Below are 27,821 nucleotides of genomic sequence, written 5' to 3'. Positions count from 1 at the left end.
TTTTAAGTTTAGATGGAATCAAAGTAGTAAGGTTTAATCATCTAACAACTGAATTGTTTGTAAGATTAACAATTATAGATTTCAATACAGCAGGTTTTGCTGCCAACTTTTTTCTCCGACTTATAATAAATTTGGTATCATGTGAGTAATTATAAGATTGCTCATATTTCATACATTAGATGCAGATTAATTAGACAGTACATTTTGGAAAAAAAATTCTTTACACAGGTATTAAACACACTTTTCATTCAGCACAAATTTCTGTATTACAAATATTTTTATTAGTCTGGTGCACAATTCTAATCTTGAATATTGAACTAAATTATACTTTTAATACAGAGGAAAAACCATCTGTTATCGCATGTTTAGCAGCTTTCAGTTTCTCAGTACCGTGATCAGTCAAAAAATTTAACAAAACAAAAAATCAGACACCATTAACAATATATACTTATGCTTTTTATTTGTTGAAAAATAAATTCTTTGGCCCAAGAGCCACCAGGAAGGAGGAGAAATAGGAAATTTGCAAATCAGACAAGAACAAAGCAAAGTCATATGAGAGGCAATTTGGGGATTCCATCCATCTGACTGTTACAAGTGTCTTCAAGTCTATACAAAAGACTGCAGATCTTTTATTTGAAGCTATTCAGTCCATTTAAATATGGACCAAATACTTCATCAAATCTCTAATGAAGACTAACTTTTGTTTAAAATCTGTTATATTCTCATATGCAACATTTTATCTTGTAGCCCTTGAGTTAAAAAAAATACAAATTTCACATAAACCTTAAACATGACCAATTCAAAATATCAAAATGTAAATATTAATCACCAATGATATATTGCAGTTTAGCTGAATCTTAAAGCAATAATGACAATGACAAAAAAAAAACAAAAAAAACCCCATAAAACCTTACCAAAGTATCTGCTCAGCAAATGGGTTTCTTTCTTCTTTCTATGGAACAATTATGTAAATACAAAACAGTAGCATGGCTTGTTGCTCAAAATGGTTTGCATACTAAGAGGGAAGAAAACATGTTTTATGGACCACCTATCATGTACTACAATCATTTCAACTCAAAGAATTCAGAGACTCTAAAGTCCAGGAAGTAGGAAAATTGTGAAATGTAACATAAAATGGGTTTAAAGCAGAAGAGACATAATGACAATGTGCAGATATACAGTAGATTTAAGTAAAGTCCAAGTCCTCATCACACACAATCTACCAATATTAGCAGTTACCAGGATTCAATTATGAACAGTTAAAACATACAAAAATGTCTTTCGAGACATTGTTGAAGGGGCTCCATTTTGATATTAAAAAAATATTAACATGAGTGGGTGCTTATAATTTTTTATACACTCTTGCTCATATTAGAAACAATGTGCAATAATTAGACCATAGCATGCTGTACTTCTATAAAAAATGGGTTGATCCAGCCAACACCCCTCTACATAAAATTAACTTTTCCATGGAACCAACAGCAGAACCACAGAACCATGTGATCACTGGCATTGTTTTTAGATTTGGGAAAACAAGCAGTAGCTATACTTCAGCCTTTTGCCATGTCCATTGGACCTGCTTGAATGACTGGAACACTCAGACTGAGGCTTTTTCTGAGGGCCCTTTAGCTTTAGAAATCAATTATTTAGTTCCAGTCAAATCTACATCTTTGAATAGGGCAGCTCTTTCTGTACAAACTGGCTACCCACTAGGTCAGGGGCCTCAAACTCCAGTCCTCGAGGGCCACAGTCCTGCAACTTTTAGATGTGCCTCTGCTGCACCACCTGAATAGAATAATAAGGTCATTAAGGCTCTGGAGAACTGGTCTACACAAGGAGGAGGAAATTAAGCCATTTCATTCCACTGTTTAGTACCTGTGGCTCATCTAAAAACTGCAGGACAGCGACTGGAGGACTGGAGTTTGAATACAAAAAATGAATAAAAAAAAGCAAAAGATACCCATCATTTCGCTGTACAAATGGAAGACATATTTACAATATGACCTGGAAGCCAATCACCACAGAAGCCTAACAAGAAAAGAGACAGGTTCTATGAAGTGAGCATTTGACTAGAACCAACTTTTTTCTCGCTTTGCACAGGTAGCAGAAAACAACTGCAGGTCTATTGGTTCTCAAAAATGACAAGCATTCAAGCTGATTCTTAAGTGTAAAGTAGAACTCCAATTCCATCATCTGATTCAGACAGTTTGTAACATTGTAAAGTCACTTTTACTGTTGTCTATGTTTTTACAGTTAGCTGTACATCATGTCCAGGAAGTATGGTTTAATAAACAATGCAGAAAATGACAAAGAATAATATGAAATCACCTGAGTTATTTGGTCTAATTGTTCCCCTTCAGTCAATACTCCACATCCACACCTCTGATTACAAAATACAGTTTTCACATTTAAACTAACATGGGTGGCAAAAATCATGTTTACATTTGCCATGATATGCATAAAAAAGTGTAATTCACTCAATATGTATTTAAGTGATGAAAAAAGAAACTAGGATCTTTACATTACATCAAAAGTTCTATGAGAAAAAAAAAAACATTTAACCATTTCTGAATGGTGTAAAACTTTCAGAAGAGCTTATTCCAGTCTCTTGTTGCCTCCATGAGATGTCTTTGGCCGTGGCCAATCCAATCTTCTTGGTTGTTGAAAAGACGACCACAAAACCAGCAGTCAAACACCATTGAGGCTTGTCCACATGCAGATAAAGTTTTCACTACTTCATATTTCTTTTTGTTTTTCTTTCTTAGTTTTAATTTCAGGAGAAATCGTTCTCGGACAGAACTCAGAACAGGTCTAGGTCTTGAAACACATTCATTTGAAGATGCAGAGCAATTGTTCACAAGACCACTAAACTCAGCAAGGGCTTGAACTGTCTTTTGACTTAGAGCAACTTTTGTGACAGCACCTTTGTACCTGTTGACTGCCTTCATTATGTTCATCACTTCTGGAATGTCAGCATCAGGATGATTAAGCACCACAACAGGTTGGCCTCTACAGGGATATTTGATCTGCTGTCCTGTGCTGTGTGGTGCAAGTCTCAGCATCCTTTCCACTTCTTTGCCAGCTGGCGACCATAAAATATTGTCTTTTTCAGTCAGCACCTTATTTGAGAGCCTATTAACCTTATGCAGGCTTGCTGGGAGCTCATCAAATAAAGTTTTCTTGTGTCTTTTCCTTTGGCTTACAAGCCTTGGAGCAAGGAGGAGCCTATTTGCTTCACATGGCTGTAGGTTTCCATTTATGACTGAAGGTGACTCTCTAGGCTCCTTTGGATGTTCATGTACATTATTTTGTATACTGATCAATTGAGATGTCGGACAAGTTTTGTTTGCAGACACTAGGAAGCACTGCCCTTGAGGTCTGCTGGCCAAAAGCAAAGGTTGCTTGCTTGATGTGGGAGCAGTATTGAGGTGAGCAGTGGGCGAAACTATTTTAAATATAACTTTATTCCCAGGACATTCACTGCTCTGGCTCAAAATAGCTCTGTTCTTTGCCTCTTGCTTATTTCCAAAAAGGCTTGATCTAGAAGGCGAAACGTATCGAAGCAAGTACGCCTGACGACCCGTTTGTGGAGTGCTGGATTTTTCTGGAAAAGTTCCTGCCAGAACTGGTTGTGAGTTGACTGAGAGTTGAGGACCTGGCAATTTGAAGCTAGATTTAGTTGGGTTATGAGCAGATGGGATAGACCTCTGCACAAAGTAGCATGTTGGTTGTGCCTTTGCTGCTGTATTTGTTGATGGACTATGCAGTGTTCTTGAAAGAAGCACGGGTCTCTTGAAACCTGAACTGTTGATAAAGTAGTGATTTGAGGAGGTGCTACCACCTGAACGTACAGCAGAGAGAACAGTCCCCTTTTCTGTGGCTTGTGGATTTTCTGCTGATATACCTACAATGTTGGCTTTTGGAGTAAGCACTACACCAGTAGTGTTACTCAGGTTATTAAACTGTTGTTTCATGCAAGATAAAGTGACCTGAGGATTTGGAGAACTAGTTAGGAATTTAAAACCTGGAGTGGCAGTGACTTGCACTGGCATGGCAAATTTATTGTTGGTTGGTTGGATGTTGGTTGCTCTCACGAGTACTGGTTGCTTTCCACCAGGCAACTGGAGAATTTGAAGAGGTTTTTTAGCTTGCTTTAAAAAGACATTTCTTGCATGTGAAAGTCCTGTTCTTTCTCTATTAAGCTGTCGAGTAATGATAGCATTCGAATGTTCTTTGACAAAACTTTCTATAGAATGTAAACTAGTTTTTGTTTCTGGCTGTTTTGTGGATATGGGGATCCCATCTTCCTCAATTTTGATGATATTAAAGTCTTGAAGAACTGAATCTCCATTTTCCTCACTCAAAAGATTATCATCAGCTATGCACTCATCAACCTCCCCATCCCCATCTGTATTTCCTGCACTGTGTTCTGTAGACTCTGTTAATCTCAAACTAAACTGTGATGGATCCCAAGCATTTTTTGTCGGTTCAGAATATTCGCTAGTACAGAGCAAGTTTTGGGAATTGCTCTGTACTGGTGAGGAGCTTAACATTTCCTTTGAATAGTTGTGAAAAGTAAACACCTCCTTGTTTGATGTTTTTGGTTCACCTTTTCCTGTGCCCACGCCTTCCCAAGAAAAGGGTTTTGGCAATTGAGACGAAGATTCTATGTGTTTTACAATTTGCTGACAAATGTTACTTCCATTTTCCATGAATGTGTTGGTAGCAAAGTTGTCTTTGTTTTTTTTGCATAATCCGCCAAAATCATTGGTTAGAATTGATTCTTCTGTGGTTCTGCTGTTCTTCACAGTTTCTCTGCAGACACTTTTGGAAAGCAATGTTTTCTGGGCAGCATTTAAAGGAGATTGACTAGCACTAATATCCTCACATTCCATTTTAGTATTACTCATTTCAGATCCATAGGTACCTCCATCAGATTTTAAATTTGCAGCACCTGAATTCCCAGACTCTGCTATCTTGCCTGTGTCAGTACACACAGACTCACAGCTGTGGTGACCTTCACCCGCTACCGAGTAAAACCGGTTTTGTGAGGGATTTATTTGTTCACTATCAGAGTACGGAGTAGAATTAAGATGACAAACAGAGGTTTCCTCCTCCTCAATCTTCACTTTTACTGCCATAATATCATCACGATCCATTTGAAGCAAAGATCCGTTTCTTGGTGAAACAGCTACACATTTTGATGTGGAGCCCTTGCATTCAGAGTACTGCTCAGTCTCAATGGAGTCCATTGTTTTTGATATCACAGGATTTGATACCAAAGGACCTACACCATCCATTAATAAATGACTCTGAGAAGACATATTTTGCTTTGCTGTTGGTATTACTTTGAGAACCAAATGCTTTTTGCCATCAACTATCTTGAATCCCATCACTTTAGTTGTACAATTAGGGGGAAGGGAGATTTTGTTTTTCACCATCAGTACAGTAAGCCCATTGGCATTGGGATGACTTCCAGTGTCTGAATTATTTGCATTGTCACATTCCTGTAACATGACTGAAGTCGAGTGTTCTGCATTATGAAAGATCCGACTTCTGTTGTCCTTTCGTCCGAGAGTCCCATCCGTAAAGTGGTGGATTTCCTCCAAAGGAAATTCTTGTTTGGTTAGTCTGCCATTTTCACTTGGTACAGTTCTAGGGGGAGAGTTCAATTTTGACATCCCTTGTGTTTCCTGTGAAACTGCAATCTTTTTATACAGTTTTGTATTTGTAGAAGAATTTGTTGGTGAATCACAGTCTTCAGCAACCTTTAGAGCACTCTTTCGCTGTGCCTCCTCTTTGTGAACAGCTACTGTGTGCTTTTTAAGCTGCTCACTTTCTGCTGTGCCAAATCCACAAATTGGACAAGTGAAAGTAAATGGACCAGAGTGAGCTTTCATGTGATTATGGTGATCTTCTTCATTTAAGCTAATATGTTTACATTTTGAACATTTCCAATGACTCTCATTATGGTGATGGATGTGCTGAACAAATGTTCCTGCATCAACAGTAGTAAACTCGCACCAGTCACATTTAAACTCTCCGTTTATACTATGACACATCATGTAGTGTCTGGTAAGTAAAAGCAGGGAATACTGAACATTGTCATTGCAGAGCTCACATGCAACCAGAGTATTCCTGTGCTCAATTCGGTGACGTTGAAGTGCAGGAAACTCATTTGTGACAAAATCACACAAGTCACAAGGGTAGGTGGGAAGGGATCCTTGATGAACTGCTTGGAAATGTTTAAGGAGATCATTGGGGCTAAATGTCAAATTGTCTTTACACAATGAGCATCCAAAACTAAGAATTTTTCCAGAGAAAACAGCGCGCTGCTGAATTTTACAACGGCCTTGGACAGTTTGGTCATCCTTTCTAATCACACTTCCATTGTCCTTTGTGATAGATTCATCAGTATTATGGAAGAGGGGCCCATCATTTACTTCTCTGAAATGCTTGCAGACCAAATCTTTCCCCTCATCTTTTTCTTCCTCCCCACCTGATGAATTTTTGTTTGGATCCTGGGATAGTGTGAAGTCTTCCATAGTTCAGATTGGAGAATTTCTGTAAGAAAAAAACACCATTACACACTATTAAACAGTAGAGGGATTATTATTATTATTTTGTACTGTGTAACTTCATACAAACATTCACATTCAAACACCGTAATAAATACTTATATAACCATTTGTCTGAAAAAGAATGTAAGTTATAGAATGACAACACACCTGATAATTCAAAAATTGTTGGAAAAAAAAAAAATTCCAGCAATAAAACTCTGCTGTGATAAATGTTTATGATCATGTCCCTCATATAAACAAAATAGACACTGAAATGTAAAATATAAAAATCTCCCATTTGACCATTTAAAATATTGCTTTAAGAATATTTTAAAAGAAATGAAATAAAGAAATATAAAAAGAAAAAAATATTCCAAAACAATTGTTTGCATTCTAAGAGCAAATTTAAGCAGATTTCAAGGAAAAACAAATCAAAACATTGAAAGCAGCTGTAGTTTTAACTTTTGATGCTGTAGACTATTTTAAAGATAAGAATTAAATATATAGCGTATAATAATATTACATATAGTATGTTACAATGTTTAAGCGTTATTTTAGTGCAGGGTGTGTTCTTAGCACTTGTACTCATCTATGATTGTAAAGTTTCACACGCTGGGTGACAATAGTGATCGGCAGTATTTCCCAACATACACTCAACATAATTTGCAGTGCATGTTACTTTGTTTTTGTCTGACTTTAAATAGCCAAAATAACTCCTTTTTGTCAACAGTGTAATTCACTGTCTTCTATGTTTTCTTCCATTAGGACACTCTTTATTCCCAAGTCATGTCCTGCTTATTACCTGAAATAAGAGACTTAGCTGTTAGTGCATCTGGGTGCTTCTGTGCTCTCTTGCGTGAACCTTACTGTGTGCCTTTATTCAACTCATATGATTAGTTCAGCAAGGAGCAACTCTTACTAGCTATTCATCTTTTCTGTATATCAAAGGTCTATATTTATCCTCTCTCATTTGTTTAGCAAAGAAACATTATTTTGTAATATATATTGCTATCATTTTATTGCCTATACCTAAGTATATTTAGTCACATACTTTATGTTTGACCATAAACATAACCGAGACTTAATATTTCAGTATGTGGTAAAATAAAACACATTCTGGACCACCAGTCCCTTCACATTCTTACGGTTCTCTGGTTACATTGTGTTTGGATTACTGTGCTGAGGTTCAAAGCAATAAAACAGATGTGTAACATCCTTATTCAGGCTCTAAGGATAACTCAAAATAACTTTTCAGAAAACACAGATCCACTAAAATCACAAATATTAAAATTGACTGATCTAGTCAACTATTCTACAGCGCAATTAATGTATAAGCAATAAATAACCAGATTCCAGACATGTTGGGAGTTGAATGTTGAGAAATGAACAAAACGATCCTTTCAGATCCTTGAGGTTCATTCTTCACTATTCTGACGAAGACTGTTGAAAATCCTTTCAGGTAGTTTTACATTGAATAAACCGCCCTAACCCCAAAAATGATGTTCTTGAGAATGTCTAAAAGCAATAGGCCGTGGATAACTGATCTACACAACAAGGAGGTAATTAAGCCATTTCATTCCGGTGTTTTGTAGCTTAGGCACATCTAAAAACTGCAGGAAAGTGGCCCTTGAGGACTGGAGTTTGACACGGAGTTTACCCCCTTGTGTTTAGTGGGTCGGAAGGTGCTGGTGCCTCTCCAGCTAACGTTTCGGGCGATAGGTGAGGTCACCCTGGACAGGTCGCCAGTCTGTCTCTTAAAATTTTAATAGAGGACAGTGTGCGTCATGTAATAACATGAATTACCACTTTTTTGTATCAGTTGGTCACAAGGCATTTATTTATAGGAGTGTTTGGTTCGGAAATGAACGGTTCCTACGTGAATCTCCGAGCGCTTGAGGAGGGAGCGCTAGAGAACAGCTGGCTGGAATTAGTTTTCATAAATCGGATCAAACGCCCCTTACTCCGCAGAGCGCCAATATCCAATATCCAACTTGAAAACAACTTCACTGCAGTCGGTAACACAATGAAAATGCCGGAAAAAGTTTGTTTTGGTCTGTGGCCATACAACATGGCGGTGAGCGACGTAAAACGTCAGACGTTCCGCTAAAACTTAGCTTATTCAGTTAGCAACATTATTACATCAAGTAAGAAGATTTTAAATTTGTTAACATGAAGCACTGCAAGAAGCTTTTCATTGAATCAGAGTAATAGATTACCTTTCTGCATAGAACGTGCATTTACCATGGAAGAAGGAAGAAGCTAGATGGAGTGGTGAAAAAGAGGGAGCTGGTCCTACTGGAGAACTGCCACCATATTTTTTGAGCCATATAGTTCAGGAAGCAACGATGACTCCAATGTTTCTTGGGAAGGAATGATCCGACAGTGAGGGGTTGGAGCAGGACATCTATCGCCTCCTAATCACTGAATGGTGATAAACCGTTTCAACACCTTTAAAAAAACATGAGCAGAAACAAAAAGCAACAAATGAAAATAAATATTGGTTCTTCATACCAACCCAGTTTTATTTATTTGACTGATATTGACATGTTTAAAAAATTACATATCAGTCGATGCTGATATTAGTACCAATATATTGTGCAACCCTATAGTAAACACTACAGGGTTGCACAACAACATAGCAACAACATAGTAAACACTAGTGATGGGTCAAAGAGGAGTCACGATAGTATTGATACCATTGATATTGTCACTGAATACCGACAACCTGCTGGACCTTAAAAATTCCTACAGGCAACTTTGTTGACACTGTCGACTAACAATGATTTGATGACCTAGTACAGGGGTCACCAACACGGTGCCCACAGGCACCCTGTCACCCAAGGGGACCTTGTCAGTCGCCCACGGAGCAAGTTCTAAAAATAGCCATTGTCATTAAGGAAGCGCTGCCAAAGAAATGTTTGAATTTAATGTTTTTACATTGAATTAATAACATTTGTTTGTATTTAGATTTAATTTAAAAAAGTTAATTATAAAAAACGTTTAACCATAGAAAAGAGTTTTATGCATAAATCAATTTATTTTAAAGTTCAGATCTGCGCAGAAGCCTACAGGATTTTATTGGAGGGCAGCAGTACGGCTGCACACACTCTGCCTACCTTAAGATTTTACCTTGAAGACAAAAAAAGAAAAGATTAATTTCTGAAATTTTTATTATCAAACCCTCTTTACAATTAACAAAATTGTGTAGGAAAAAAAGATCTTATGTGTCAAAACATCTTGTACATAGAGCACGTCTGAGTCTGTGGGGGTGGGCAGCCAAAGCTCAAATCTTATTGGTCAGTTTGCTTTTGTTTATTTGTCGGCTTGGTGCTTTATCTGCAAGCTAAAAATGAATGAGCAGAGTTTGAACCTCTCGTAGTTCTAAGAGTGGTTTGGATACCGGTGGAGCTTTTTACCGTGTCGGTTCAAATCAAATCAAATCAAATTTTATTTGTATAGCACATTTCAGCAGCAAGGCATTTCAAAGTGCTTTACACCAAATCAAACACAAGAACACAATGCGACATAGAATCAACAATCAAAACAGAACACCAAGTCAGGTTCCATCAATAAATTTGCAATTGATTACATTTCAAATACAACTCTAAACAAGTGGGTTTTTAGTTGAGATTTAAAGGAAGTCAGTGTTTCAGCTGTTTTTCAGTTTTCTGGAAGTTTGTTCCAGATTTTTGGTGCATAGATGCTAAATGCCACTTAGCGGCATTTGGCATCTATGGTTCTGGTTCTGGTTCAGAACCAGAACCAGAACCAGAAGACCTAAGAGGTCTGGAAGGTTGATACAACAGCAGCAGATCTTTAATGTATTGTGGTGCTAAACCATTCAGTGATTTATAAACTAACAACAGTATTTAAAACTCTATTCTTTGAGCTACAGGGAGCCAGTGGAGGGACTTTAAAACTGTGTTATGTGCTCTATCTTCCTGGTTTTAGTGAGAACGTGAGCAGCAGCATTCTGGATCAGCTGCAGCTGTTTGATTGATTTGTCGGTTCTGGTGGGTCACCGATTTATGAGCTTCTTTGATATTTCCCGAACTGGAGAGCTGATGGGTCACCACTTAACTGACATCTGCTGCTCTTCCTGAGCGTCGCGCTAAACAATTTAATCTAGTTGAAACGTTCCCCAATTAATCAAACATTATCGTTTCACCTTCTCCTCCTTTGGACGTCTAACACCACCTGAACCTGGGAATGAACATCCTCCTCTTTCCGTGGATCTACTGGGCAGGCTTCACTTCCATGTCTTTATAATTTAACATCGTTTGTGTAAAAAAAAAAAAACAACGAAAAAAAGGGTGCGCTGTTTAGTGTTTCAGGTTTGTGCGACACACACATGATGGAGAGGTGTTCTATTGCAGGTCAGGTGCAGTGATAGTTTTGTACATACCTTCCAATCTGTCTGACATTTTTTTTCCGACATCTGTTGGTGTCAGCCAACAGGTGACCAGTCAGCTTTTAAATTCGAAAACCACAAAAAAAACCTAATAAACCGGCGACCTGCCAGAACCGTGCACTGCAAAAAAGGTCAGGCGGGATCTTCAAACTCTGGTAGATTCAAACTCCACTCATCATTTTTAGCTTACAGAAAAAGCAAACTGACCAACAAGATTTAGGCTTTGGCTGCCCTTTGACTCCCACTGATGTGTGCTACATGTTTTGGCACAAAATCTTTTTCTTCTCTCCACAATTTTGTTAGTAGTAAAGAGGGTTGGATAATAAAAAATATAATAACTTCTCTTTTTTTAATTTAAAAAAATTAAATTACAGTACGACTCCAATGTACTCATTTACAGTACAGCTGTAAGTCCGTACAGCTGTAACAATCAATACTGTCAATCACTTGTGGGCAATGTAGAATCACACAGAAAAGCTCCAAAAGGGAATCAAACTTAAATTCTGAACTAAGAACTTCTGATCACATAATAGCAATTAACCATATCTGCCATGGTAAATCATTATTGATAACTATTGTGAGTAGTCCCTAACATTAATATGATCAGGCAGCATATAATCATATATACATATATGTATTATTGTTACAAAGGCTGAGCCAAGAATATTTATGTCTGTATCAAACAAGTAGCCCTTCGTGTTACTCTGGACCCTTGAAGTAGCTCCCAGTCTGAAAAAGGTTGGTGACCCTTGACCTAGTACATACAGTAATATATTTTAAGTCATGGACCTCATTGGCTGATGCCCATTCTACTTGGTCACGTGGGTGGCCGTCTCACAAACACGCTTCCCGTTAGCTAAGTATAGCATAATAGCACTACTGATACAACTTCTACACCTTGAAGCCTGTCTGCTACACAGTCTTACGTTAGCTAACCGGATCAATATGCAATGTGTACTGTATCTGACATACACTAAATATATTATTTTTGCAGAAAAGGCTTTGGACTAAACTGTTACTCGTGTTAGCCACTTTAGCACCAAGTACAGCTGGTCAATCAACCATCGCTGTGTTCAGGGAAGCGCTGATTAATAATCCAGAAATAAATATCTAGTCTGGAAACTTGTTATGGTAACAGACTGATTATGTTTTTAACGTAATCTTTGCCCGTCTTGCGGGGTGCAGGCAGTTGCCACAGTAACAGGTGTGCTTAAACTACAAAGAGAGAGAGAGAGTAAAAAGGTACAGGTTTTGAGTTGATCACCTGTTTGGGTTATTTTACCTTTGTTTACCTTTGCTGTGGCGCATTACAGCATCTGTAGTTTCTAAATGTTGGACTAATTACCTCGTTCATTTGTGACTATACAAACATCAAATAGAACAACCATATTTTATTCAATTTTAACAAACAAATGGCTTCTACCGTGATAATTATGTGAAATTAAATTAATCATATCCCAGCTTCAGAAGATTTGCCTTTACCTTTCCAGAGCTCTTTGGTTCCTCCTATCAGTCTGTAGCTTCTCATATTGAGGTAATCAAACCAACTTTCAGATCTACCATAACTGACTGACACCTGCTGGCCTCAGGTTTGCAACCAGCTTGTGACTGAGAAACCAGTAACCTCCTCCCAGATGATGACATTGTAGTAGCTCAGGGGTTTTCAAAGTATGAAAGGGTGAGCCCCCCTCCAAGGAGCACAATGCCTGCCGCGCCCGCCCCCCCGCCCACCCCTTTGAAAAAGTAACTTTAATCGGACTACTGATTGCTCCTTGAAAAAGTAACTTAGTTATATTACTGACTACTTGACTTGCAAGTAACTAAGTTACACTAAAAGTAACCTTTTAGTTACTTTCAGCAGCTGCTAACAACAACGCTCTGCCTCCTGTGAAAATCACACTGATCTTTGCTAATACTTAATTATCAGCTATTTTATAATGGTAACATCAACAATGTGTCTCCACTGATAAGGTTGAACTGAAGAGGAGATTGTACAAAAAACGTGAGTAATTTGTGTGGTCCACTGTTGTCTGGAAAACTCTAAGTAGGATTTTAAAGCCCCCCCTCCCCCCAGCCTCCAGATTCTGCGTTACGCCCCTGCGTTTGGTGTCGCAGCGCACAGAGCTCCTCCTGCAGCCCCACAGCTCAGATGGCTGCACAGATTTGTGACACTTACAGTAATATTAATAATTATAGTGGCGTTAAGTTGCCATTATAATTATTGCCAACTACGGACACGTTTATTCGTGGCTGTTTTCACGTTTATTGCGCTGTTCATATTGGTCTCGATGTTTGCAGTTTTCTGGAGCGCAACGTGAAGCTCGACGTCTTTCAGAGGTAATATATTAACTTGACATTAACAAAGACACAGCGGGACGAATCATCCGGGAAATGATGAACAGGGAGAGACTGACTAAAACTAGCTTAATGACGGACAAATTCTGGGATTTATTATGAGTCTCTGTTTATTCCCAAGCCCAAATGAGCAACTTCACGTTCAAAAACGAGCCCAAAGAGTCGCAACCCGCCACTCATTAAATCTGCAAGCGACTTTAAAAAAATGAAGCCCAAAGCCGCTTATAATAATCGGACTTGGCGACAGAAACTCAAAATAGTTCCAGTTTTTCCACCAACAAAATGCGCATCTCCCTCCATTGTTTACATTTCTGTTGCATAGAGACGTCGGTCACTCGACAAGACGAGTAGAGGAAATACGATTAAATAACAATAGAAGATAGTAACGCACAGTGATTTTGATAAGTAACTGTAGTCTGACTACTGGATTTGAAATAGCAACGCGTTAGATTACTCATTACGGAAAAAAGTGGTCCGACGTCAGTAACATACTGACATCACTGGCCAAAACATCCTCTAAGGTGGGAAACATTTCCACTGATACCCACTCCACACGCGCACCCCACAGTACCAACTTTTTCCTAAATCCACAGAGTTGATCGTGTGCGTAAAAGACGTTTCTCTCACATCAGTAGACAGCAAACAGATAGCTTTTCCGGTTTACTTTTTCCCTCGCACCGCGCCTCCCCTAAAGTGCTCTGGCGCCCCCCAGGGGAGGCGCGCCTCACACTTTGAAAACCGCCGTAGTAGCTGATATATTGTGAAAATCCACTAGAAATGATGCACTAATGGAGTCATGTTTACATAGGAATAACGCGCTGCGAGGCTTTATTTGTGAGACTTGCGGTCATGTGGGTCGGTTGTGGGCGGAGCTTGGTAAGGGCCATTGTATTACTTCATCTCTTCATTTAAATTTAAAATATGTTAGATATAAAGCAGAGGAGCTAAATTTTTTCATATGATCTGTTTCATACTGTCATGACATAGTGACAGTTTTAACAAATATGTAAAAAACATTTTCTTTTTTAATAAAAATTACATACTGTAGCTTTAAGGCGAAGCTCTGTACAAGTCTTTGTTTCCACAATTGTGTAATAAGAACTACCTCTGAAATGGTTTGCAATGTTTTGCAAAATTGTAGTTATTGCAAAATTACTGTAAGCAATACGTATTTCACAAAAAATTCTCTGAATTGCAAAAAGTGTAATGCCGGATTCACAAAGCATGTGAACTGAAGACCTAGTCAGACAGTTAAGAAGATTGAGGCAGATGTCACTGTCCGACAACAGGGAAGTGATGGCGGTGTTCTGCCAGCCATCAGCTCCCGAAACCATGAAAAATAAAACCTCGTAAAAATGCCGGAACTGTGCACAGGATAAAAACATTGTGCAGAACCTACTTAACCCCTCCTAGACCTTAAAAGCAGGTAAAGCAGGATAAGGTAGTCAAGTAAAACAGCAGAGCAAAACCCAGAAGCAACTTTCACATAAAATTGATAGAATCCAGAGAATATGCAGTGTTTGTTGAACTGTCTTGAGATTCTTCAGTAAGGTTTCATAGTGATCCATCACCTTAATAGTGCAGGGGTCACTTGACTTCCTAACACATCCTGAGATTTTTAAAACATCTTGTAATTTTTTTATCCTTTCTACTATGACCTTTGGTACAAGAAGAGAGTTAGATATGGCCTTACAGTGTTTTCTTGTGTTCTGAGGAGCCACAATGTGCAGACATGTTTCCTCACTTATCTCTGTCTTAGCCACAACTTACATCAAACCAACTGCAGAAAACTGCTGTTTTTCAACTGTTGACTTGGTAAAAATAGTTGTCCCTAATTAATCAATGTAATTACTGTAAATTTTGTCTCATCATAGTATGATATGCTGAGACACAGCACTCTATTGAACATCCAGTTTCCTTAACTATGAACATTTGTGGCTTACACCAGTGCCGCAAACTGTGGCTATGCAGTGTATGCAACGCATAGGGGCGCTGAACTAGAGGGGGCGCAAAAACGATGTATGAATTTTTTTTCTAGTCAGCATTTTTATGAAATGATCAATAACAGAAGAACAGCACTGATTAGGCCCCCCTCCCCTCCTGCCAGCCGCTCTCCCCACCCATACAGGTAACTTGGGCAGCGTCCCTTCGAGCACTGAGGCGCGTTTTTTAAATAAATTTGTAGTAATGCCTCAACTACACAGAGCTAAAGATGGAGCGCAGAAAAAACTACGGGGCACAAAACGGAAAACAGAAGAGGGGGAAGGATAAAGATGTTGGAGAGACGAAGAAAAGCTTTTCAAAGTGGTTGAAAGACAGAAGGTAAGTAAAGTCAGTGTATCAACAAGAGAGTTGTAAATATTCAGGTTAGCTTAAGCTAGCCTAAAATGACAGCTGGTTGTTGTTGTCCAACACGGGATGCGATTTATTCCGTATTGTTATAAATGTTTGATAGACACACCTATCACACACATCTCAACAATAAGTGTAATAATAATGACCAAAACAAAACACGGGAAATGTTAAGGTCAGCTAAATTGTCGTTGCAGGACCTAAATAGGACCCCACGAACTGACGCTGTTGTCATGGTTACCTAGAGACAGGACATTACGGAGCCGCAGTGAGCTGCTCTCAACCAGTGTCTTTTTAAAATGTCCACCCGATAAAACACCGTCCTTAAAGTAAAACCTCTGACAGAAATACAGACGGTAGTGGGAAGACACGGGCTAAACAATCACAGTGAAGTTTAATAGAGGCATTAAAATAAATGTGTCGGTGACATTCAGTGGCAGCCAGCGGGTTTGATATCAGACAGAATGGATCAGGAGAGGAACCGCAGAACCTAAAGAACCTAAAGAACCAGACATCAGACTCTTCATTCCTCAGTCATTTCCTGAGACCAAAAAATAATATAGATTTAAAGAACAAATCATACAAATAGATTAATAGTAAATAAATAAATATTGTGAAGAGAACATTAAAAACATTTGTTAGGATTGTGTAGAAAAAATATTGATATCTTCTATAAATAGTGTTTTGTGGTCAATATTATTTCACCATTTTATTAATGTGGGTTGCCAGTTTGGATAAGGCTTGCTATCAAGGTAGAAGAATGATAGAAAACATGCTAACAAAATGCCTCAGACCTGCAGCGGTTCTAGACACAGGCTAACATAAGAGGCTCTTTGGCTCACTTGTCCAAGTTTATGTCCTGTGGGGGACAGGGGGCGCCGGTGAGATGTTCGCATCCACCTCAAAAATATGTAGTTGCGCCCCTGGCTTACACATCCTGGGGAGGACATCAATGATGGCAGTAAGATCTGCAGTCTTCCCTATATTGAACTGAACTGAGACAAAAGAACCAAATTAAAATAATGTAATGGGCTGCTTGGGCTGCACAGTGGTGCAGTTGGTAGAGCTGTTGCCTTGCAGCAAGAAGGTCCTGGGTTCGATTCCCAGCCGGGGGTCTTTCTGCATGGAGTTTGCATGTTCTCCCTGTGCATGGTGGGTTCTCTCCGGGTTCTCTGGCTTCCTCCCACAGTCCAAAAACATGACTGTCAGGTTAATTGGTTTCTCTAAATTCTCCCTAGGTGTGAGTGTGTGTGTGTGTGTGGGTGTGCGTGTGTGTGCGTGTGTGTGTGTGTGTGTGTGTGTGTGTGAATGGTTGTTTGTCTTGTATGCCTTTGTGTTGCCTTGCGACAGACTGGCGACCTGTCCGGGGTGAATCCCGCCTCTCGCCCGGTACGCAGCTGGAGAGGAACCAGCAACCCTCCCGACCCCATTAGGGACGAAAGGTGTAAGAAAATGGATGGATGGATGGATGGATGGATGGATGGATGGATGGATGGATGGGTAATGACACTTAGTGGAAACCTGTGCGCACCCAGTTTACAATATTCATGCCCTGTAAAATGTAAGTTGATTTCTTCACAGTATTCTAATTTTTTTGAATTCCTGTTTTTATGGGTTTTATGTAAAAATAAACAAACAAACAAATACTTCGGGGGAGGGTATAAACCGCAAAAGGCAAAACAAAACACAGGTAGCAGTTTGCTGCTGGATGGTTTAGGGCTGAAATGATTCCTCGAATGATTCGAGTACCTCGATTATTAAAATTCCTCAAGAAAAATTTACTTGCCTCAAAGCTACGTTAATTTATGTTTATTATTTAGCGCACCAATTTTATTGATTTATGATAATACCTGAGTTTCCATGGTGTTTTGGGGACCAATAAGCATCCTTAAAATGACTGGCACGATGGCTGGAGTACGGCAGCCTTTTCCTCCAGAAGCTACTGGTTCAAAGCGAATAGCGGGAAGATCGCTGCTGGAGTATTTATACAGGTAAGCAGACAGACTGAACACGGTGGGCGGCTGAGTAGTTAATGCTTACAGTGTCAGTGTAGCTTTATGGACGAACCGTACAATAAATTTTATATCATCCTGGTCTGAATAAAAGGGTGGCGGAAATCATCGTGGCGGTACCTGGCTGGTAGATGAGTTTCTGAGTGTGACGAACAAAGCTGCCGTAAATATCCCATATTGCTCCCCCGTTCTTACTTTCATCTCCTGGTTGTACATTTGTTCCTTCGTCTTTCCTACCCGGATTTATACTCCTAGGGGAGTATAAACTCCCCTGGTCTATTTCCTCCCCTCCCCCACATATTATGTTTGTTCGTTCGCCTGCACCCCACCACCATCCCAAACCTCCAACGCCAGGCGACATTGCCTGTATTCTCAAACCCAAAGCTTGACAGGTATGGGGCAAGATGAGAATTCATCTATTGGCTGACTGAAGATGAATAAACTAAAAGCTGGAGCGTAGACATTTTTTATAAATGTATTTGTGAGCCTGCTATTGTTACATTGAATACAACTTTAGATTTTTGTATTACTTCAGGTTGACTTAGAAAGTGAGCTATTATTGTTACAGGTTAGTTTTCCAAATACAAAAAAGTAACTGTTAGGGATGCTCAAAAATGAAGAATTGGATTGATATTGACACCAGTAACACCAGTCTTATGCCAGATTTACCAATATTTTCTAACTTTTTTTTCCGATTACTCAATTATTTGTAAGAATAATTGATAGATTACTCGATTACTAAATTAAACACAGCCCTAGGATGGTTTGAATTCTTTGATGACTCCAGCCGATCATGCAACACAATAACCAGGTGCTGCAGCTCTAAAAAACTCTGAAAAATCTTTTTACAATCAAAAATAGGAAACACAGTCAAATAAGAAAAGGGCAGCCCCAGATGGATAGGATGCCTTGACTGTAAATGTTTCTTAAAGGAAAAGGCATAAAAAAACGTTTCCAATTGATGTCACATATATAATCATCTGTATGAAGCAAATCTTTAAGAAGAGCTAACATTAGCTGGTTTGACTGCATATTTCCAAGTATCAGCTCACTTTACTGCAATGTCATGCGTGCACTTTGTGAACTTGTCTTCAACACCACTGGTAAAATTGTTAACTACCTGCACAAGGTGGGAAAACTGCTAAATGAAGTGAATATGCTCGCTTTCCTTATTAAAGGAATTTTAGCTTTGTCTAGAAAAATGCCTATTTTCCCCTTTTCTGCTTATTCTGAGTCTGTACAGTTTTTGGACGTTTCCTTCATTTATGTATTGTCTGGAATTAAATGCATTGTCTGGAATTGATAAGAAATATCTGTTATTGACCCATTGAAGAAAAATTCCGAAATATTTTAGGCAAAATGCCCAATTTCGCCAAAATTATTCTGGTTCAAATGTAACTCAAGAATTCAGTAATATTCCATAGTATGCTGATCAACTCGACTACATTTGATTATCCCCTTGCACCTCCATAATAAATGATCCCATTTCTATAAAATATGGCTTAAATTAAAGCTGAGGAAATTGCCGATGTTTTGACACATAAAATATGTGTCCCAAGATATAAATAAATCTATTAACAGTTTGGTTTCCGTCAGTTCTGTCAAGATACAAGACAGGTCTAAACAAATTACTCTTTTATGGTCAGTAATTTAATTTTACCTAATTGACACTTTAGGACTCTTAATTTGTTAAAGATTAACAAACCAGGCTCCTGTACGTTATGAAATATCATCCTGTTTGATGATTGTTATGGATATTGAAATGTTCTACAGACAAAAGAGGCAATTAGTCCAGACTGAGAGTTATTGAACTTTTAGATATTGCAGCAGTTGCAGTGCGCCACATTAAACGGAAAAATAATACTGAAGAACAAGTGAAAACAACACCAAACCACTTTTTGTTCTGCTTCCGCTCTCTGTGTCAGTTTTACGCCACAAAAAATTACTTTTTGGCTTGTTATCATACCAAGACTTGGTGCTATGACAACAGACAACAATTCTACAAGTACACAGAGCAGAGTTTATGTTCAAGTGTATCCAGAGTAAACTCCAAAAAAACACAAACATATTTCTTATGCAAAAACCATGCTTGAAAACAAACAAACAAAAAAAAAAACAGAACAGCCCGTTTGTTTTCATGCTTGATGTTAATTGTGCAATCATCAATAAGTGATGACCTGAATACCTGCGGTGATTGATTAGTCAATTTAGACACCTGCTCTACTGATGATCTGTCAGAAAGTAGGTGTGTGGGTCACTTTATTTTAGTGTTAATTGATCTGAAACACACCGATCTACGCAGCACAGGTACATGATAAAATTGTCAAGTTAGCAGAACTGACCTACTTCCCATTTCTAAAATATTTTTTTAGTTAAAACATTTTACTGATCTATGAAATGTGATACACTTGGACCTTGTTATTTAGTTGTAGTGTTGGCATTGCGACCCTTATTCAGATTCTTTGCCTGATCTTGTCATTTTCCGACCACCAATTTTCCCAACTCAATGTGCTTAACTGTGCATGTGCAGCACATGACGGATGATGTACAGTCCAGTATATCGATACTGCCGTCTTCTGTCATTAATGCTCCTCTCTCATTTTTCCCTATTTTTTATGCAGGACAAGATAAGGGGACTTGCACTTGATTGTTGCCATTCATAGCAACTGTCTTTCGACAAAGATATAAACTGCTGCACTCTATTGATTTATATTTCATGTCTTTTTTGATATGTTTTATTGTTTTATTTTTTTAACTTATACTTTGTCTTTTAGTTTTTATGCTTCCTGTAACATCAATTGCCCATCTGGGACACAAATAAATCAGAATCAGAATCTATTCTGTCAGGTTACTTTGTGTTGCATTAAATGTTGTTGGGGGAAAAAAGATTCTTATTCTTATGTCCAATTTGCAAAGACTGTTTCTACAATTCATAATTGCCGGTTAGGGTAGCAACAAGGGTGGCATGGCAAAGGGTGGCAACCCAGTAGATCCGCCCTTGAGCAGATCTACTGTTTGGGCTGGGAAGCTACCGTTTGTTTACCCCACTTTCCTGCAGTTTTCTTGTATTATTATTTTCCCATAAATATCACATACTGTGCCCACCCCCGTGTCCCCTTGCGCTTTCATGTTAGCTTCGCTCCCTCCACACTCTGACACTCGCTCTTATGTTAGCCCCACTATTACGTTAGTCGACAACCCACCAACCCCGCCTACACTGGACTAATAATACTGATGTGCTTTACAGGAAGGGTCAGAGCAGGCTCTAACTTAAGAGTCTCAAAGTCCAGTCCTCAAGGGCCGCTGTCCTGCAGTTTTTAGATGAGCCACAGGTACAAAACACTGGAATGAAATGGCTTAATTTCCTCCTCCTTGTGTAGACCAGTTCTCCAGAGCCTTAATGACCTTATCTATTCAGAATAATAGAATAATTGGGGCAGCAGAGGCACATTTAAACGTTGCAGGACTGTGGCCCTCGAGGACTGGAGTTTGAGACCCCTGTTCTAACTGCTGAGAAGGCTGAGGTCGCATCACACTGTTGCTATGGCAGCATGTAAACATGCAGCAGCTCGGAGCGCTCAAGTTTTCTTTTATTTAACATTTTTAGTCTAGTTTTTGTAATCTGGTAGGACAGCTGAAGTGCTGAAGCAGTACAGCAGGGAAGAATTACTGAAAATTAAGAATCAGACATCCAATTTGTATATTCAAAGCATTCACCATAGCTACAATAGTCAGGTGTAGCTCCAAAGTCTCTTGGACCACCCCTGGGTGGCCCAAGAGACGGCTGGCAAAACTTAGGTACAATGAGCTGCATTGAGGAACAGTTCAACAACAATGACTCATGGAATATGTAGAAAGGACTCAGGACTATGGCAAATTACAGAGCACTAGCCAGTTGATCAGTGAGAATCCCTTTCTTCCTGATGGAAGGGCTGTTTCTAAATTGAACAGTTTCTTCTTTAGATTTGATGCTACTAGTGGCAGAGAAAGCAATTCTCCCCTCCAACTAGAGGAGCAATATCAGCCCCTAATCCTGCAGCTCAATCAGGTGACTTCCTCTCTGAAGAGGATTAACCCCAACAGAGCCGCAGGACTGGACAAGGTATCGGGAAGGACTCTGAGGTCTTGTGCTGACCAGTTGGCAGGTTTCTTTTTAGACATTTTCAATCTGTCCCTGCAGTTTAACACTGTCCATCTGCCTTAAGTCCTCCATCATTGTGCTGGTACCAAAGAAATCTGCTATGACTGACAAAAATGACTACCGCCCAGTTGCACTAACCCCAGTCATTATGAAGTGCTTTAAGAGGCTCATCCTAAAACACATCAAGTATAACCTTCCTGCTGGTCTAGGCACCAGTTTGCCTATAGAAGGAACCGGTCCACAGAGGATGCTGTTTCCATTGCACTACACATAGCCCTGACACATCTGCAGCATCCTGACACTTATGCTAGATCCTATTTGTTGACTTTAGTTCAGCATTTAACACCATCATCCCGGTGAAGCTGATAGTGAAGCTCCACGACCTGGGATTTTCAAGATCAATGAGCCTTTGTATCAGGGACATTCTCACCAACCGGCCTCAGGTGGCGAGAATAGGGGACCACGCATCCACCCTGACCCTCAATACAGCCCCACTGCAGGGCTGTGTGCTGAGTCCGGTTCTTTTCACACTGTTCACCCATGACTGTGTAGCCATCCACTCCAGGAACAGGGTTCTAAAGTTTGCAGATGATACCACCATAGTGGGTCTAATAAACAATGATGAGACCCTGTAGAGAGAGGAGATCCAGAACCTGTCCAAGTTGTGTTCAGTAAATAACCTGGTGCTCAACACCGTTAAAAAACAGCTTTTTCCCAAGAGCTGTGAAATCGGTCTGTCCACCTTACATCCTTTCTGCCCCCTGCAGTCACACCCACACCCTTCTGCTGCACCCCAAGGACTAATTAAGACTTTATTCATTTATCACTGAGGGTACCACTCCAATTTCATTATGTTCTGGAAACATAATGACAAAAATCTTATGTCTTATGAAGACATTCTTTGATTCTGTGGTGGCATGAGCCATCGTCTATGGTGTGCTTTGTGGGAGCAGCGGCTTATCTATAGCAAAGAGGAAGCGGTTAGATCAGTTCATCCAGAAGGCCACATCTTTTCATGGATGGCATGAAAGTGCAGATGGCGGGAGACAGACGGACACTGGCTAAAACAATATCACTGATAGACAGTGTCTTCCATCCCATGTATGAAGCTACTGCTGAACTGGATGCAGTAGTTTGCACAAAGGATGCAAACTACTGCATCCTTTGTGCACAAAAGAGTGTTATAGGACTGTCTTCCTCCCAACTGCTGTTTGACTTTATATCCATCACTACTTCCAACAAATCTGATTCCTTGGATAATCATAAAAATATTCTATAGAGTACTCGATTACTAGAATATTGTTTTACAACAGCCCTACTTTATATGCACACAGTAAACACTCTAGAGCTGTGCATTTTAAATGTTGAATATATATTTAGTAATATACTGAGCGATATGCTTGCTTCCTTAAGACTGTCACTGCTCATTGTTGTTTATTATTGCTGTATGTTTACTCTTATTACTTTATTTTTTTACACTTTTATTGTTTGATATTCACAGGAGGGGGGACAAACAAAATCCCTTTGATAACTATAAATGCACAGTAACACCAACCCCTCACCTCCGAAAGTAAAGAATGTGAATAAATACTATGGTCTTCATGGTATAAGTCCCCTAGACTGTTTTTTCTCAATTCTTATCATTATCACTGTAATGGACTTTAAAACTATAGTGCATGCAAGCGAATGAAGAAAATTTATACTTTAAGAGTTGTTGAACAAATAAGTACAACTGAACAAGTTCAGACAGAGGTATACAATTACTTAACTTCCAACCAAAGGTTGCACTAGACTTTTTTGTTGTGCATCATTATGACTAGTGAGGTTGAAAACAATCTCACCACTTTTAAAATCATAATGACATATTCAATTTCATTTAATCTTAATTCAATTTAATGAAAGGCAACATATCTTGCAAAATCCACTTTTTTATCCCTTAAATTTTTTTGTGTGTACATACAGGAGGGCAAAAAAATTTAATTTATTCTCCCATTGATCTGCATAGATTTTTTTATACTTAATTACTCATCATTAGTGATGAGTACTACCTTTTTGTTTTTGAGTTATATTTTTCACTCTGCTCATTTTTCTCTATTGTCTATAATGGTTTTTGTATACTGCGACAGACTGGCGACCTGTCCAGGGTGACCCCGCCTCTCGCCCGGAACGTTAGCTGGGGATTGGCACCAGCAACCCTCCCGACCCCATTAGGGACAAAGGTGTATAGAAAATGGATGGATGGATGGATGGATGGATGGATGGATGGATGGATGGATGGATGGATGGATGGATGGATGGATGGATGGATGGATGGATGGATGGATGGTTTTTGTCTATGAAATCATAGCACTTGCTGTGGAACTGCTAAACAAGGTTATGACTTCTGGCTAATCAGTTTTGTAAATCCACCATTAAAATCACAGCAATTTTGGAGTCCCAGTTCAGTTATGCCGAAGTTACAAGTAGACAAGTCAAGACAAGATTCCTTACATTATCCCCCAGCATCAGAGCCTATTCGAAGTGTCTCGTTCAATTAATTTTTTTTCGGGAATGTTCCCACATCAGTGGGGAAAGTCTGTTTGCATGGAGCCCTTGAGGAGGAGTGCTTCAGCAACCTCTGCCAGTAAAAAGGGATTTTCAAAAAGACTTTGTCTGATTGAGGGGCAAGTTCCTTCTCTTTATGGAAATGAGGCTCACAGCAAAGTGATAAGCTAAAATGACTTTAAAGCTTATTTTAGACATGAATTTTGTATGTTCTGGCCATTGGTTTGGCAGTAGCGTTGTGCCATCTGCCTTTGTTAGCACTGTGCTAGCTTCTAGCTGGCCTCTTGATAATATAACTGCACTGCATTACTGAATATAATGATGTGGCTTTGTTTTTCAGCTTTTGTCTTGGGAAACAAAAGCATACATCAAATGCATTCAGTGACATTCTTGATGCTCTCATTTGCTAACTCCTTAATTATGTTGAGGCTTTGTTTACTTTTTTTATATTGTAATAACATGTGACTACAAATTGTGCAGGTGTGCAGCATTGTAAAGGTACATGGGCACAGCCTGCCCTACCTGTACACAGCCAAAAAAAGACAAAAACGACTTCTTCACTTTTTTAAAAACACATAAAATACCACCATTAGCAATATAACGCCAGGCATTGTCATAAATTGCCTATAGATTTGTCAGAGGCAAAGACAGTTTCAAGTCAGACACTTACTGCTTAAACTGTCTCAACACAACCCCATAAAAATAAAATTAGTTTTAACTACTTAAAGGAGCTTTATTATATATTTTCCAGGCGCACTGTGCCATTTTATAGCAGAATCTACTAACTATGCTACGATCAGTTATATAAATGCTGTGTATATTAAATGTGACTTACAGCAAATTAGCTTTGTAATTTATCGCCTTGAAATTGGGTCTCTATCTCTTTAAATCAGGGGCCTCAAACTCCAGTCCTCGAGGGCCGCAGTCCTGCAGTTTTTAGATGTGCCACAGGTACAAAACACTGGAATGAAATAGATTAATTACCTCCACCTTGTGTAGATCAGTTCTCCAGAGCCTTAATTATTCTATTCAGGTGGTGCAGCAGAGGCACATCTAAAAGTTGCAGGACTGTGGCCCTCGAGGACTGGAGTTTGAGACCCCTGCTTTAAATACTTCTGCTCTTTCTGAAACTCCACCAACGTAGCACTGCAGATATGTTTTTGATGACTAAATGATGTTATAACATAACACCTGTCACATGTGTAAAGTTAAAAGAAAGTTCATTTTACATGATGCTGTCCATTTAAGTAATCTATAGGCGGGAGTATTTTTTATCAAGTTAAAGTACCGTACTTTAACATTGTGGGGCTCAAGTCAAACTAATGCCTGATCCAAACTTCCCAAGTTTCTGTTTTTCTATGAATGTTAAACCAGGTTAAAAGATGCTGACCAGCAGCATTTGATGTATGCTGCAGAGCAGTGGTCTCAAGCTGCATTCCTCGAGCCAGAGTCTTAGAACTTTCAGATGTCCTACACATTTGAGTTAAACAGTAAAACTCTCTCATTAGCATACAGTCAAACTCTGCAGAGCTTTCCTTACAAACTGACATAGAAGCCAGGTGTGCACAGAGGTATCTAAAAGTTGCAGGACCCCGGTCCTTAAGGACTGTGGTTTCACACCACTGCTGTAGAGTCTGCAGGAAAAAAATTTACAGTCAACTCAAGTTCACATTATTGTGAACTGTTAGGATGCAACTTCTATATCTTGAGAGGCAAATAAAACATTTTAATATTTTCTATGAAAATTTCTAATCAAATAGAAGCAACATAGTAAACAACTTTTCCAAATATCAGTCAACTTTATAAACATAAAAAATATGCTTGCTTGCTTGTACAGAAAAACATCCTAACTGAACAAGCAAAATGCAATAGTCAATAACAGCGATGAACACCTAAAGTGATCCTTGAGATGACTTTTGGCTCGAAATGAACAGACTGTACCAGATTCATGTCATGTAATGTGCAACTTATTCTATGTTCCTGCTCAGGTTAAGCAGTATGTAATTCAGCAGAATGGTGACAACACCTGAGGTTGCCACAGGTAGACTACGATCGGCCACACCTCTCACAGTAACATTAATTAAGCTCAGCAGGAAAAGTTGTGTCGTCTCAAACCCAGAAGCTCAGTTTGTTCACTTGTGACTAAATAGAAAAATGGACAACAAATACAAAGCTCCATCACTGCGTTATAGCTGGGTATTTCCATAATGGTGTTCACTTTTCCAAAGGACTTGTTCCTTAGGAACCTAACTTCAGATGAAAGCTGCATCACGGGGGGGAGAACTCCAGGCTGAACCCAGCCAGCCAACAATGCGACCACATTTTATCGCACTGCTCCTGTTTCTACAATGTTCCTGAAACAAGCTGCCATTCTGCGATAATCTGAGACTCTAACGACTTTAAAAAGCACTTATGTTACACCTAAAAAAGAACTCACCAAAGCAAGTACATCTAAAGTTATAGTAAATAAGTTTGTGCTTACTATGAAGTCGAAGGAAGCTCGGGCTGTTTCTCAACAACGTCCAGCATTGTTAAAGAAGGTCAAGCATGAAAGGAACATACAACAAAACATCAGCCTTCCTTCTCTCTTCTCAGAAGAACCACATCGACGGCGGCCATGACAGTCCATCCGGGTACTCCTTTGCTCCTGACACTCACGTAGTCGCGGATGAATATGCATTGACTGTCAAACATTAAATTAGTGCCACGGAGGATAATTTTGTTCCGTCGTAAACACAAAAAGCAACTTTCAGTGGAACGCAACAGCAATGACTTAAACTAAGATATACCCAAACCTTTACAACGTTGTTGCTGCACAATACCTTTCATCCTGTTTCTCTCTGTGTGTGCGTGTGTGTATTTGTGTCTGCGTATAGCAGGAGATAGGAGTAAACAATGGTTAGTAATGGCGGAAACATGATCTTGTCTGTGTTACTGTATGATCTGCTAGTGTATTTATTGACCTGAAGTCAATTTATTAATGTTTTCTTTTTCTGCCTAACTCGGTTTCACGCACGAGCACACGAGCATCAAAAACAGAGACCCGTAGAGAGACAGACAGTAATGGCGGACGCACTCTGCCAAGTCTGTGTTGTATAACTAAGCATGGAAACTGTTTCCGTAGCACATCGGTCGTACTAAGAAATGTGAAGCCTGGGATAGTTTTATGCGTATCTCCTCTAACATAACGGTTCTACTCGCTTATTGTTTTCATCTGTTAAAATTTATTATGTTTTTGTAAGTACTGCAATTTACATTACACAATGTGATTTGTAAAAGCAGTTTATTAACCTCGCGAACAACATATTAAACAACTACCATATGGCTCGGGGTTCAATCAGTTCTTATTGAAATTGCATTTCATAAAATGAATTGGTAGTACTTTCCAGTATGAATTCCTGGATCTTAAAAGGACATAAAACTGCAGCAGTTTTATTGCGGTAGTT

The 27,821-nt window shown here is 39.1% G+C and overlaps 1 protein-coding gene across 4 annotated transcripts; it reads right to left on the bottom strand.

Moving 5' to 3' along the window:
• Positions 1-434: 434 nt before the first annotated feature.
• Positions 435-27,609, bottom strand: si:ch211-214e3.5 (zinc finger protein 518A). 4 transcript variants are annotated; one of them, XM_044102005.1, is made up of 3 exons: positions 26,858-27,609; positions 8,802-9,008; positions 435-6,564 (listed from the first exon to the last, which is right to left on the bottom strand). In XM_044102005.1, exon 3 carries the CDS (start codon positions 6,543-6,545, stop codon positions 2,586-2,588), a length of 3,960 nt encoding a protein of 1,319 aa, XP_043957940.1. In that variant the 5' UTR covers positions 6,546-6,564; positions 8,802-9,008; positions 26,858-27,609; the 3' UTR covers positions 435-2,585. The 4 variants fall into 4 exon arrangements, with proteins under 4 accessions (XP_043957940.1, XP_043957938.1, XP_043957941.1 ...); XM_044102003.1 differs by having other exon boundaries at positions 8,777-9,008; positions 26,858-27,608; XM_044102006.1 differs by lacking the exon at positions 8,802-9,008.
• Positions 27,610-27,821: the final 212 nt, after the last annotated feature.

The sequence above is a fragment of the Gambusia affinis genome, linkage group LG20, assembly GCF_019740435.1.
Source record: "Gambusia affinis linkage group LG20, SWU_Gaff_1.0, whole genome shotgun sequence".
In the NCBI taxonomy this organism is placed as follows: Eukaryota; Metazoa; Chordata; class Actinopteri; order Cyprinodontiformes; family Poeciliidae; genus Gambusia; species Gambusia affinis.
Note: the sequence above shows the minus strand (reverse complement) of the source record. Positions and strands in the feature narration are given on the sequence as shown.